Source organism: Erigeron canadensis, chromosome 9 (genome assembly GCF_010389155.1).
Source record: "Erigeron canadensis isolate Cc75 chromosome 9, C_canadensis_v1, whole genome shotgun sequence".
In the NCBI taxonomy this organism is placed as follows: domain Eukaryota; kingdom Viridiplantae; phylum Streptophyta; class Magnoliopsida; order Asterales; family Asteraceae; genus Erigeron; species Erigeron canadensis.
Genome location: NC_057769.1, coordinates 34,950,580 through 34,963,781, shown reverse-complemented (window position 1 = coordinate 34,963,781; position 13,202 = coordinate 34,950,580). Strand labels below are relative to the sequence as shown.

The 13,202-nt window shown below is 32.8% G+C and overlaps 2 protein-coding genes across 4 annotated transcripts; both read left to right on the top strand.

Moving 5' to 3' along the window:
* Positions 1-1,138: 1,138 nt before the first annotated feature.
* LOC122583682 (putative disease resistance protein At3g14460) lies at positions 1,139-5,145 on the top strand. The gene is made up of 2 exons (XM_043756062.1): positions 1,139-4,978; positions 5,078-5,145. The coding sequence occupies exon 1, from the start codon at positions 1,139-1,141 to the stop codon at positions 4,961-4,963; it is 3,825 nt and encodes a 1,274-aa protein (XP_043611997.1). The 3' UTR covers positions 4,964-4,978; positions 5,078-5,145.
* Positions 5,146-10,054: 4,909 nt separating this feature from the next.
* Positions 10,055-12,828, top strand: LOC122582489 (L10-interacting MYB domain-containing protein-like). Of its 3 annotated transcripts, XM_043754888.1 has the most exons (4): positions 10,055-10,178; positions 11,567-11,740; positions 11,882-11,907; positions 12,187-12,828. In XM_043754888.1, exons 2-4 carry the CDS (start codon positions 11,569-11,571, stop codon positions 12,706-12,708), a joined length of 720 nt encoding a protein of 239 aa, XP_043610823.1. In that variant the 5' UTR covers positions 10,055-10,178; positions 11,567-11,568; the 3' UTR covers positions 12,709-12,828. The 3 variants fall into 3 exon arrangements, 2 of the variants coding, with proteins under 2 accessions (XP_043610823.1, XP_043610822.1); XR_006321190.1 differs by lacking the exon at positions 11,882-11,907; XM_043754887.1 differs by having other exon boundaries at positions 11,567-11,907.
* Positions 12,829-13,202: the final 374 nt, after the last annotated feature.

Here is a 13,202-nt window from a genome sequence, read left to right as displayed (position 1 = left end):
AACACAAATACACAAAGCCTTGATGCTTTATATTACTGCAGATCGTCACAACTCTTAGTCAACCCCCCTCTTCCAATAATATAGCTCTCAATTTGCATATTTGTTTATTGCGATAGGTGTTGGTGGTTGCAATTTTATATCTTCTAAAGATGGAACCAAATATAGTATAGCCTTGATGCTTTTTTATTAAATGCAGGTCATCACAACTCTTAGTCAACCCCTGTCTTCCAATTATATAGCTCTCGATATACATACTTGGTCGTCGATCATAAACTCATAATCTAGTACATACTGCAGGCCAGATGCTCCCTCCCATTTACATTTTCAATTTAAACTACTTAACAAGTAATTAATAGCTGAATTCATTGCTACTTTAATAGTAAATGTTTTAATTACATAAAAAAATGATTTTTATATTAAACATAACCTGATCCAAAACATAACATTTTCTCCATGTAAACATAGTACTCTAAGCTTACGTTCATCATTTTCCAAAAAAAGGTATGATGATCGGTAACGTAGCTTTCTATAACTTGATGCTGTCTTGGAATTTTACTTAGCTGCCAAATTATTGTCTGAATACCTACAATCTAATATACAGGAATATTTATAACACAATCCAATAATATAACAAGTGTTTTTTTAAATTTTAATAAAAACTAATAACTACTTGATTATCGACTGGATATCATATAGCAAGTGTTCTTTGTTAATTTTAATAATAAAAAAAAAATTATTCCATTGGTTATCATACATCAAGTGTTCTTTTTTAATTTTAACTGTTTCATTGTCCATTGGTTATCATATAGCAAGTGTTCTTTTTTAATTTTATTAAAAGCTGGAAAGAATATTCAATTGTATAGCAAATATTTGGAAAGATGCTAACATGTTCTTTAAAATTAATTACTACCAAGTTACCTAGTCTGCAACTACAATGGCTGCCAACGAAATAGATATATTATTATTGACTCTAATCCTTATTTATGTCTCCATTCATCTTCATACTCTATCTAAATACCCATTATCATTATCGATCACACACTGACACACACACACATATATATACACACATACAAATTCACAACAATTGCATACGCCATCTCATATCAAATTTTCACTTTAAACTGCTTAACAATCAATGGCTACAATCATTGCTGCTGCACTACTCCAAGTTGTTTTTCAAAAACTGGCTGATGAAGGCTTGAAACGTTTTGCTGGATTGTGGGGAATTCAATCCGAGATCAATAATTTGGGCAATACATTGTCCAAGATTCAAGATCTCCTTAATGATGCTTCTGACAAAGAAATTGCTGATAAAAATGTTAAACAATGGCTCAACAGTCTCCAGCATTTGGCTTATGATATCGATGACTTACTTGATGACTTGGCTACAGATGGTATTCATCGTGAGTTCAACAGCAAGGTTAGAAACCTCATCCCAAATTTTAAACTAAAACTGCGTCGCAAGTTAGATAGCATTGCCACTAAGTTACAAGAACTAGAGAAGGAAAAGGTTAATCTAGGTTTGATTAAGAAAGATAAAAAGCCGAGTAGTAGAAGAAACGAAACCTCTTTTCCGGATTCATGTAAGATTTTAGGACGAGAAGGAGAAAAAATGGAATTGCTTCATAAGTTGTTGGGAGATGAAAAGTTTAGTGCTGTAAGAAAGTTGTATCACAAGTTTTTTAAAGATGAGAAGCCTTGCAAGGAAAAGTTTGGTGTTGTACCTATAGTTGGTATGGGTGGGGTTGGTAAGACCACTTTAGCTAGAAGTTTGTACAATGAAACAAAGGTGAAGAACCACTTTAAGCTTCGTGCATGGGTTTGTGTTTCTGATGATTTTGATGTTTTCAAGATAAGTGAAACCATCTATAAAGAAATAGCCAGTGAAACTAAAAAGTTTGACAATTTAAATCAGCTTCAAGTAGCTCTTTCAGAGCAACTTAAGGAGAAACGATTTCTACTAGTACTAGATGATATTTGGAGTGAGAAATATGTTGATTGGGAGAACCTAGTAAAGCCCTTTCATGTTGTGGCTCATGGAAGCAAAATTATCATGACAACCCGAAAAGAGGGATTGCTCAAACAGATCGGTTTTAGTCATCTAGACAAGTTGGATACTTTGTCACATGATGCTGCAATGTCTTTACTTGCTCGAAATGCGTTAAATATTGATAACTTTGATTCACATATGGATTTGAAACTTCATGGTGAAGGTATCGTGAAAATTTGTGGTTGTTTGCCTCTAGCGATAAAAATAATTGGAAGGCTATTGAGGACAACAACAAATGAACAAGATTGGGAAAATGTGTTGAATAGCAAGATATGGCAAACTGATGATAATATTGTCCCAGCCCTTCGGCTAAGCTACCAAGAGCTTTCAGCATCATTGAAACAATTGTTTGCATATTGCTCCTTTTTCCCTAAGGGCTTTGTGTTTGACAAGGATGAGTTGGTTATGTTGTGGATGGCGGAAGGTTTTTTACACGAATCAATTGGAAGCAAGTTAACATATGAATGTTTAGGACATAAACATTTTGATGAGTTGTTATCAAGGTCATTTTTTCAGATTGCTCCTAATGAGAAGTCAGGGTATGTGATGCATGATCTCATAATTGACTTAGCCACGTTTGTTGCTGAAGATTTTTTCTTGAAGTTTGATAATCAAATGGAGATCAAGACAAAAACTTTGGCCAAGTATCGTCATATGTCCTTTATCCGTGAGAGATATGTTGGTTACGAGATGTTCAAGGAGGTTAAAAGTGCTAAGAGTTTACGAACTTTTATGGCGGTGTCTGTTGGAGTGAAAAAAAATTCTGATTGCTTTTATTTATCGAATAAGATTTTGGTTGACCTACTTCCAGAGTTACAACTGTTGAGGGTTCTTTGCTTAAATAACTTTGAGATAAGTGAGGTACCGGAGTGCATCGGTCGTTTGAAACACTTAAGGTACCTTAACTTATCGCAAACCAAGATCAAAGATCTACCAGAAAATGTGGGCAATCTATATAATTTACAATCATTAATTTGTTTTGGTTGTGATAAATTACGTAATTTGCCCAAAAGCTTTTCAAAGCTTAAAAATTTGCGACACTTTGACATTAGAGATACTCCTCTAGTGAAGCAGATGCCCTCGGGAATTGATGGGTTAGATAGCCTACGAACTCTCACCAAGGTCATCATTGAAGGGGATGATGGCTTTACAATAACCAAGCTCAAACCGTTAAAGAATCTCATGGGGAAGATTTCCATTGAGGGGTTGGGCAAAGTGCAAAACGCAATGCATGCACGGGAAGCAAGTCTGTCAGAAAAAAGGCTTAGTGAGGTAAACCTGATATGGGATGATGTATCTAACGATTTTCAAAAGGAAACTCTTGAAAATAAGGTCCTTAATGAACTAAAGCCTTATAATGATACTTTGAAGAAACTCAGAATTGTGTCATATCGGGGAATAAAGTTTCCGATTTGGGTCGGCGATCCCTCATTCAATAAGTTGGTTCATGTGTCGATAAGTGATTGTAGAAAGTGTACGTCTTTGCCCCTACTTGGGATGCTACAATCTCTAAAGGAGTTACACATCAAAGGTATGGATGCAATTGAAGTCATAGGTTCAGAGTTACTTGGGACCGGTGGTGATGCATTTCATTCTCTTGAAATTCTAAGTTTCCAATATATGTTTGGGTGGTCGACATGGTCAACTGATAGTGGGATTCTTGATACAGTGTTTCCATGCCTTCGAGAGATTTATATAAAAGGTTGTCCTAAACTGGTTGACATCTCACTTAAAGAACTACCTTCACTGAGAACTCTAAGAATAGATGACTGTGGTGATGTCGTCTTGAGAAGTATGGTTTCCGTAGCTTCATCAGTCACCAAGTTAGTGATAAATAACATTGCGGGGCTTACTGATAAGGTATGGAGAGGTGTTATAAAGAATATAGGGGGAGTTGAAGAAGTATGGGTCTATTATTGTAGTGAAATAAGATACATGTGGAAATCAGAAAAAGAAGCTAGTAAGGTTCTTGTGAATTTAAGGAGGTTGGAAGTAAACGGTTGTTTAAATTTGGTGAGTTTAGGAGAGAAAGAGCATTTGAGTAGCAATGTGTTAACATCTCTTATCAAGTTGGTACTAGAGGATTGCGATAATTTAAAGGATTGCAATTGTCCAGCTAATGTTGAGAGGTTAAATATTAGAAATTGTAGATCAATTGCATGTGTCTCCTTCCCAACAAGGGAACAAGGAGAAGGGATGCACAAGCTCAAGTCACTTACAATCAGAGATTGTGAACAACTAGTGGTGGGAAAGGAGTTTATGAATTGGGAAGAAATTACCAACAATGCGTTACTTGAACGTCTGGATATAAGAGGTTGGCCAAATCTCAAATCAATGAGTGGATTATTGAGTTGTTACACCATTCACCTCACGAATTTGATAATATCTGATTGTAAAAATTTGGAGTCTCTTGAGCTGCCAAATCTCCCCTCGTTAACACACCTGACAATCTTGAACTGTCCAAGTACGGAAGGCTGTTTTCAGCGTGGACATTGGCCTTCTAAATTGACTTCTCTTGCAATAGGGGGGTTAAAGAAGTCTATATCCGAGTGGGGGCCTGGGATATTTCCATCCTCCCTTGTTAACTTAACGTTACTTGGCACGAGAGATGAAGTGAGTGAATTGTCTCCTCATCTTTTTCCTTCAAATCTTGCTACTCTGAAAATATGGGATTTTGAGAAATTAAAAACAGTTTCAGTGGGACTTCAAGACCTCACCTCCCTCCAACATCTCCAAATTAGGTTTTGCCCAAATTTAAGAGATCTACCAGAGAAGCTGTTGCCTTTGCTCTTAAGTTTAGAAATTGATGAATGCCGAAAACTGAAAGAAAAGACTAGTAAAGGAGGAAGAGGCTGGCACAAAATCTCACATATCCCCTGCATCAAGATAGATAAGGAATTACAGAATTAATGCATGTAGATCAAGGTGTGCCTCTCTATCTCTCTCTTTCTCACTGACTTTCTTTTATCTTCTTTGGTACATAATTGGGAACTTAATATAATTAAGCTATGTTAAATTTTGTAGAATGCAAGGATATGCTTTGCAGACGAAGTGAATGAAGGGGATATGGTATCTTAGCAACCAGAGTGCGCCTTCAGATTAATGACTTTCTTGGTTAGTATCTACAAACCATACCACTACTTCATTTTTCATTCAAATCGTATAAATACACGTTTGAATTGAGCAGTCGTCAATTCGCATGTTATTGAGTACCTAAATGTAATTGTGATGACCAACAAATACCATAATACCTGAAATCATAACATATAACACCTTCGAGTCAAGTAGATGGAGTAGAACTTAAATATGAAGGGCATATATGTTTTCTGAATAATGCATTACTATCTAAAGTTATCAAATGGATAATTTTATGCTCGAAAACAGCTATTATTTGCTGATTGTAGCTTTTAGCCTATTTATAGTAGTCTCTGAATTTCTGTAGCTGTCTTATATAGGAACTCTAGGATACCAGATTTTAATGTTGTTTGAGTATGTTTTGACGTGGTTGGTTATTTTTATGTTGAAAACATGTACAGGTACGACGGCATTTGATCAGCCCTATATTAATTCCTGAAGAGGCAGAGGAAGTTTTTTGCTTCCATCTTGTTAGGTTGCTTCACTTTCAAGCGGGGTGATGAAAACAAAAGGATACTTGATCTTCCCGTCAAATGGTGGATTTAATATTCGTGTTTTCAATAGATTCGTGTACTATAATCCTAGAAGCTACAACCATTTTGCACGTCGCATTTTCTAGCAAGTGTAGCATACATTTGTAGCTAACGTATATATGTCAATAGTATTGATGAATAAATGACATCTTTATAAGAGTTTCTAGCTACCATCCATACACTTTTGTCCAAACTGGTTAGTTCGGATCTGTCCGTTGTTTATGTTAGTATTATCTAATCAAGCACAAGTAGAGATTCGATCCGTCTAAGAACCCGTTAAAGAATGACCGATATATATTCTCTATAAATCGCTAGATTGTTAAATGGGTGTCATAAACTAAAAGTTCACTTGATATTTTCATTTATCATTATAAGTTTGCCATTCTTCCTAAATCTTAACAGTGTCCTTACGTTATCAATTGCCTTTAATACGCATGTGTCAACTGCTTTTAATAACGCGAGTGGTATGCAAATGGTGAGACGGTTCGTAATAGATTTTAAATCGTTAGTATCTTTGAATTTATAATTTTTTTAAAAAGCAAATTTAAGTAGTTAGTAGTTGGTTATCTCCCAATTAGTAATTAAACGTCAATGCATAGATTTAAATATAGCTTCGAGATTTGTGTAGTTTATAACAAATTCATATAGCTTTTCGAGGGGCTTACGATTTGAAGTTTGTAAGATAAAAGCATAAATGATTAAATGGTACTTATATTATATCAGATTAACGGAATCTTTTGGGCCACTAGTTGGGCTATAAGAGTCAAAGCCCAAGCATTAAGTTTTACCTGTTTTTGCAATTGATCAAAGAAAGAAAAGAGAATTAAAAAAAAAACCGAAAATCCAATCTACTATTGGTCCTTTACTTTTCTAGGTTTTATTAATGACCACCTTTATATAAATTATTTGTGACATCAAAATTTATATTTTAATTCAAAATTCAGAGGGATGATTTTTAATGTATATAATATTTTATGTGTGTAATAAACTAATAATGACAACCCTTCATTTTTCTTTACTAACATAGAAAAAAGTTAAATTTTATAATCAGAGTCAATATGAAAATGAAAGAAGTTAAATATCACAATATTATACTGTAATTAAAAGAACATGTAGATGATTTTTAACCCTGATCTGAGCTACTATCGTAGATTCTATTAACTAAAGTTTTATTTGCCCCGCTCTATGGAAAACTCAATTTCATCTCAAATTGCATTTAGTTGTACAAAATCAACTATGAAAACCTTAAATTTATCATAAGCTTCACATACATAACATATTTGATTAAAAGCCCTTCGAAAGTGCTAACAAAACCAATAACAAACACACATATTTGAATCTTGGCATGATCCCCATGAGAACTTTCCTCTCCAATTGGTGCAATACGCATTACAATCTTTATCTTGACAATTAGCCCATTCTTTATAGTAATCACATGTCGTAATATTTATCTTCATTTGAGTAAATTGATCACCTGAAACAAACAAAATGGCGTTACAAAATTCATCTTGTAAAATCATATCATATAAAAGAATAAAAAGATACGAGTAATACAAGAAAAGCTTTTCCATAAATTTAAAAAAATAAAAAATAAAAATAATAATAAATTATGAATAGACGATCCATTGTAAACCAGTTTGAATTGTCAGTTATCATCGTTTTGTCAGAAATAATATACAATAAATCTATAGGACATTTTAAACATAAGATATACGTAAAAGTAAGATATAAAACACAATGAACCGATAAGACATCTATTAAAAGAAATATACATGCATATATGCAAAAGTAATATGATATATACTTGGTACTGGTGGTAGTCGTGCTCTTGCTATGTTGAGTAGTAAAAGGGTAATAAACATGCTAATAATAAGCTTCATTCTTCTTTTTTTGGTGCTAACAATGGATGGAAAACACTGTGCTTTTATAATATGCCGAGCATTAACTACTTAATTAATTACCGAGTCATCAATTCATGAAAAGTTTAATATATTCCTATCTAAAAAAAAAATAATAATAATAAATCCTTGTGAGATTTTGACTGAGGACTTCATAGTGCCATTATTTCATGCCGCAATAAAAATGTCACTAGATATAAACCACAAACATATTACTTTACTACCTAATAGAGTGAAGCCCGGCCAGGCTTCACAAGTTGTTTTATATGTTTGTAACATTTTTATTCGTTTTTGTTCTAGCTCTCAAACTTTAAAGTTACTTACACTTCCAGATACTTAATCTTAATTGGGTTTAGTATTTGGAGGTGTAAGTAATTTTTATATTTTTTCTATTGTGTGAATGTAACTTTCATTTGGTTCATTGTATATAACTAACTCGCTAAATTGAACGATTAATGTAAAAGTATATACGTGGCACACCATATGAGTTGCCACGTAGAAGTTTTTGATTGGTCAATGTAAAAATTTTACATTAATCGTTCAAATTTAGCAGGTTAGTTACATACAATGAACCAAATGAAAGTTACATTCACACAATAGGAAAAATGTAAAAATTACTCACACTTCCAGATACTTAACCTTTCATAATTTTGTCCTCTGTTATTTATATCATTTTTCTTACCAACTTTTGTGTTTTCTGTAACAGGTAAAATGTTTTATTGTTTCAACACCCGCTACAACCTTCTAAAATATTGGGCGTTAATAGAATGGTTTATAAGAAAGTAACTGAAAGGGTGAATGACTATAGGCTTACCATGACTCGATTTCTTTTTCTTCATCCCTTTCCATGAAGATACGATGAATCAACATCTAAGTCATAAGGCAGTATCATCCTCCATGTTCTTACCACATGCAAATACGGATCAAAGGTCAAGTCTAAACAACATTATCAAAATTAAGTCCCCTTTTGATTTTTATTAAAAAATGCAAAAGCATATTTAGTCCAGTGTGAACAAATACAAATAGCAAAGTTAGTGAATTCAATCTTCATCATCATCATACGAACTTGAAAACCTACAAAACAATATATAATATCACAAACCCCGGGAATATTAACCCAGGTAAAAAAAAACAAACTTTCTTAAAGAAAAAAAATAAAATTATAAAAGATTCGTCTTTATAAATATAAAAGCCAAAACATTGAACTAAGAATAACATATTCACGAACCCGCAACTTCACCCAAATGATTTTACGAAAATTAGCCACTTTTTATGTCAACAAAACCACTATTAGAAGTAAGCCGTCAAGTATACATGACTTTAATCATCTTACTAGCATAGAAGCTTTCTCCCTAATTTAACAGGCTTAGCAACATCATCATCAAGGGAAATAATGAAACAAATGAAGATAAATGTAAGGAAAAAGAAAAAGGAAAAAAAAAGAAAAGGAAAAGGATTGATGAAGATAAAGAGTAAAAATCAAAATTATGAAACTGGTTTAAATTTAGTATTACAATTGCTTTCAGGTTACCATTAATCACATTAGCACTTTCAATAAATTTGTTGGTTCTTCGCTTATCAATCCAAAAACCGTTTTCAAACTCTTACATATTCTTGCATTAATATATCATAAAAGCTATTTCAATACTTAACCTTAAACCCCAATTAGAAAACTGAATTTCAATTAAAGCATTGATTAAACAATTTAACTGATATCATATATACAGGAAAGTAGTTGAAACACTCACAAAACATTGAAAAAAAATAAATATTATAGATATATCAACAAATACAAAATATGGCATCGATTAAAAAACTATTGAAAAAAAATTACAAAAAAATTAGTTTGAAAATGAATTTATTGTCCTTAATGAACAATAAAATACAAAATATTTTAATGAAAAATAAAGATACATACGTATGTTTGCACGTGATTTTTTTCTAGAGGGTATGTGTCACTTATTTTTATATTTTGAATTATAAATTATTTTTTTAACCCTTGATCAATTTTAATGACATATTAAATTAAAAAGCTACTAATAAAGTACTAAATGCCCATAAAATATAATTAAAATTACAATACAAAACCAAACTAAGACAACAAGATTCTAGCTGTTTTTTAAAAGTTGAACTCCGATAATTATAATGAAAAAACTTCTACTAATTTCGAAAAAACAAGATATTATATTTAGGAAAAATGATAATGATAGCTTTAACAACTTATTAAATATTTAAAAATTTATACATTATTATATATTAAAATCTCTTTCTGAATTTCCTAGTATTAATGAAAATTTTTTAATGCAATTCAATTAATTTTTAAGCATTTGCATTTTGGTCAAAAGTGTTTATTATATTTCTTTTATTATTTTATTTTCTATTCTATTTATTATCAAATTGTTGATACTCCGTATTAAATTTTGATGGGTCATAATGTAGGTTCCCGGGTTGTTTGAAATTTGGGTACTAGTCTCTCTAGGGTTTCTATTTGTTTCAAATCAGGAAGCAATTTCATCTCTTCAATCTCATAAATAAAAAAAAAAAAAGAAAAAAAAAAAGGTAAACCTGCTTTATTTAATGATAAGTATATTTGTTTAACATATTTCTTGAATTATTATCACTTGAAATAACAATAATAATAATTAGTTATTAAAGCATCATTTTTGTAGCCTTTTTCTTTTGCATATGAGTAATAATAATACTGTAATAAATAATTAAATAGTTATATATAATTATATGCCTGACATTAAGTTCCTAATTTATGACATAACCTTTGGCATTGTTCTTTTGAATTGTTTGTGTTCTGTTTATTACTATGCCAAAATCTACTAGTACAAGTTAGGATGAAACCCTCGATTATCCGGTGAAATCTCAACCTCTTGTCGTTTGTAGGACTGACGATTTGTTAGATTTTAGTATCCCCGGTCGGTTTCCTTGTTTTCTGCACATTGATGTTGTAATTACTATGGTTCAGAATTTGGGATTTAGGGTTAGGGACTGTTTGATGGCTACGGTCTAGGCCGGTTTACAGCTGGATGCTGAATCGGTCAACATCCAGTGTGTTTGGTACGATAAAAAAAAACCTCTGGACGTTGCTTATGTACTGCATTAGATGCAGAATGATAGTTTGGGGTATACAGGACAATTCCATGGTCTTCTTTTTCCAAGACTGCCCTTTTAAGTTTTAACTGAACCCCTTTTTTTGTCACGTTTAACTTTTAATCTGCTGTTATCTACATGACGATTTTTGATCTCGTGCTTGTTGGTTTTCTTGGCTGTGTCATCCGTCTATTAGATGGATTTGTAATCCTTTATCTTTATGGGGACTAACTGTTGTATAACACAACAAGCGCCCTTCTAATTGAACCAAGTATCTGTAGCACTTTGTCGGAAAATGGAAAGCTTACAATTTGGTTTCTGCTACCCAGATTAGTGAGCAGTATTATTGTGGCAATATGGTAGTTCATCCGTATGTGAAACTGCTTTTTCCCCCTCTTTTTATACTTATTGGCTAACGTTGTTAGTCTTTAAGCTTACAAGGTTTGTAATTTTGGCTGAGATAGTTTCGATAGTTAGTAGCAGTAAATATGCTGCAATGTTTCCAGTCTTGGTATTACTGTATTAGTTTGTTCTCAAGTAGTCATTTTTATTCAGAATCAAATGCATTCAGCATATTTGCATATCTCACCAGTCACCACCTCTGATTAGTTCTGCAGTAAGTCATCCAGTTTTATTAAACAACACCTAAGAGAATCGAAGAGAACTAATCAGGTGAACTAATGTAGGACAATAGCTCACAAAATGGTTCAGAATTTGGAAATTACGGTTAAATGTTACAAAGAGAACCTCTTTGAAGGGAAAATTTTGCAGTTAGTTATGAGGCTGATGTATTACATCTTATTGTTACTTGTTTGAGTTATAAATGTTTGTTTTATCTATGTTTTTAGGTATGGAACAAATTGGTGAGTCTAAAACGGGAAAGAAAATACGGGTTAGCTGGAAAAGAGAAAAAGTTGTAAAAACTTTTCTACAAGCTTGTATAAACCAAGTTGCAGAAGATGGACGAAATGGTGCTAGTCTTCGTGCATATACATGGAGGGTCGTAGCAGAAAAGCTAAAAGGTAAGCATAATCTTGTTGTCAATCAAAAACAAATGAAGAACCATTATGACTATCTGAAATCCAAGTACAAAGCATTCTTAAAACTGAAAAACAAAAGGGCGAACGTTTATGATCCTTTGACGAACACATTTAATTTAACAGAAGAGGAATGGAACCTAGAAATGAAGGTGAGTTACCTTACTCTATATCTTCTTCCTTCACTTATGTATTTGCATATTATAGTTGTTGGGTTTAGTTACTGTTAAACAGACCTGATAATAAAGTATATATGAAAGAATGAGAGAGCAGGATGTGCCAGTTTTGTATTACATTTTGGGCAGTTGGCCACACCCACCCAAAAATGGTCTCGTATTATCGTTACTTTTATATTGTTTTACCAAAAGGAATGTTTTATTTAAATTTGAATCAATCTTTATAGTCGTTAATATCATCTCTTTTAAATGCAGGGAAATAAATACGTAGAATCATTAAAGAGCACACCGTTGGTTTTCCCTGAGTTGTGTGCACAACTTTTTGACCCGGTGGTTGCCACAGAGGTAGAAAGTGGGGGATCAGCGTCTGAAAGGTCTAGATCTTGTCCTGAACCTCTCTTGAATCAAGATACTGGAGATATTAATGGAACACATGAAACTTCAACTTCAAAGCCCACTTGCTCGTCTTCTCCTGTCGAAGCTCAAAGACCAACAAAAAAGACTAAAGTTTCGAAAAACTCGCATATCTCAACCATTGAAGAAGATATGTCCAAGGCGTTAAAACTAATTATTGATAGTAATAATGGGCCAACTTTTAAAGATTGTCGAGATAAGCTACAAGAGCTTGGTTGGGGAGCTAAAAACCCTTTGCACAAAATGGCGCTTGTTATTTTTTGTGAAAGTGCAACTTATAGGGAAGCTTGGATGCAATTACAACTTGACGAGGTTGAAGACTGGGTTAGTATAATTGGACGTAAGCTACGACTAGAAACATAGTTATTCGGACATAATTGTAAATTTGTAATAGACTAATAGTATGTTTCTGATTGTAATGTAATGTAGTGATTGTTCTGAATATGAACATGATTTTTATATTATTTTTCTCAAGTTAATTCGTATGAGGCTGTGTTTAGCTTAATGTTTTCTGATGTTATGTTGAACTTTTTATTTCCAGTGCAAATATAGTATGTTAATGTATAGGATCAGTTTTCCATTCCAAGATTTTATATGTTGAGACAACGATGTAATATCTAGTCTATAATAGTTTAGTGGCCTTCGTAAAAGTATTCATTGATGTAATAGCCGGCAAGAAACTTGAACAAATCAGCACATTAAGATTGCGACAAGGTAAAAACAAGAAAAAGTGGACAGTCTTGACTCTTCAATACGAAGTTTTTATGTGTTCATAGACTTCTTCCTGGACTGTTACCATCTATATTTATTAGTAGGACGTTGCTCCCAACCTTTTATCGCTCGACTGTACGTGCTCA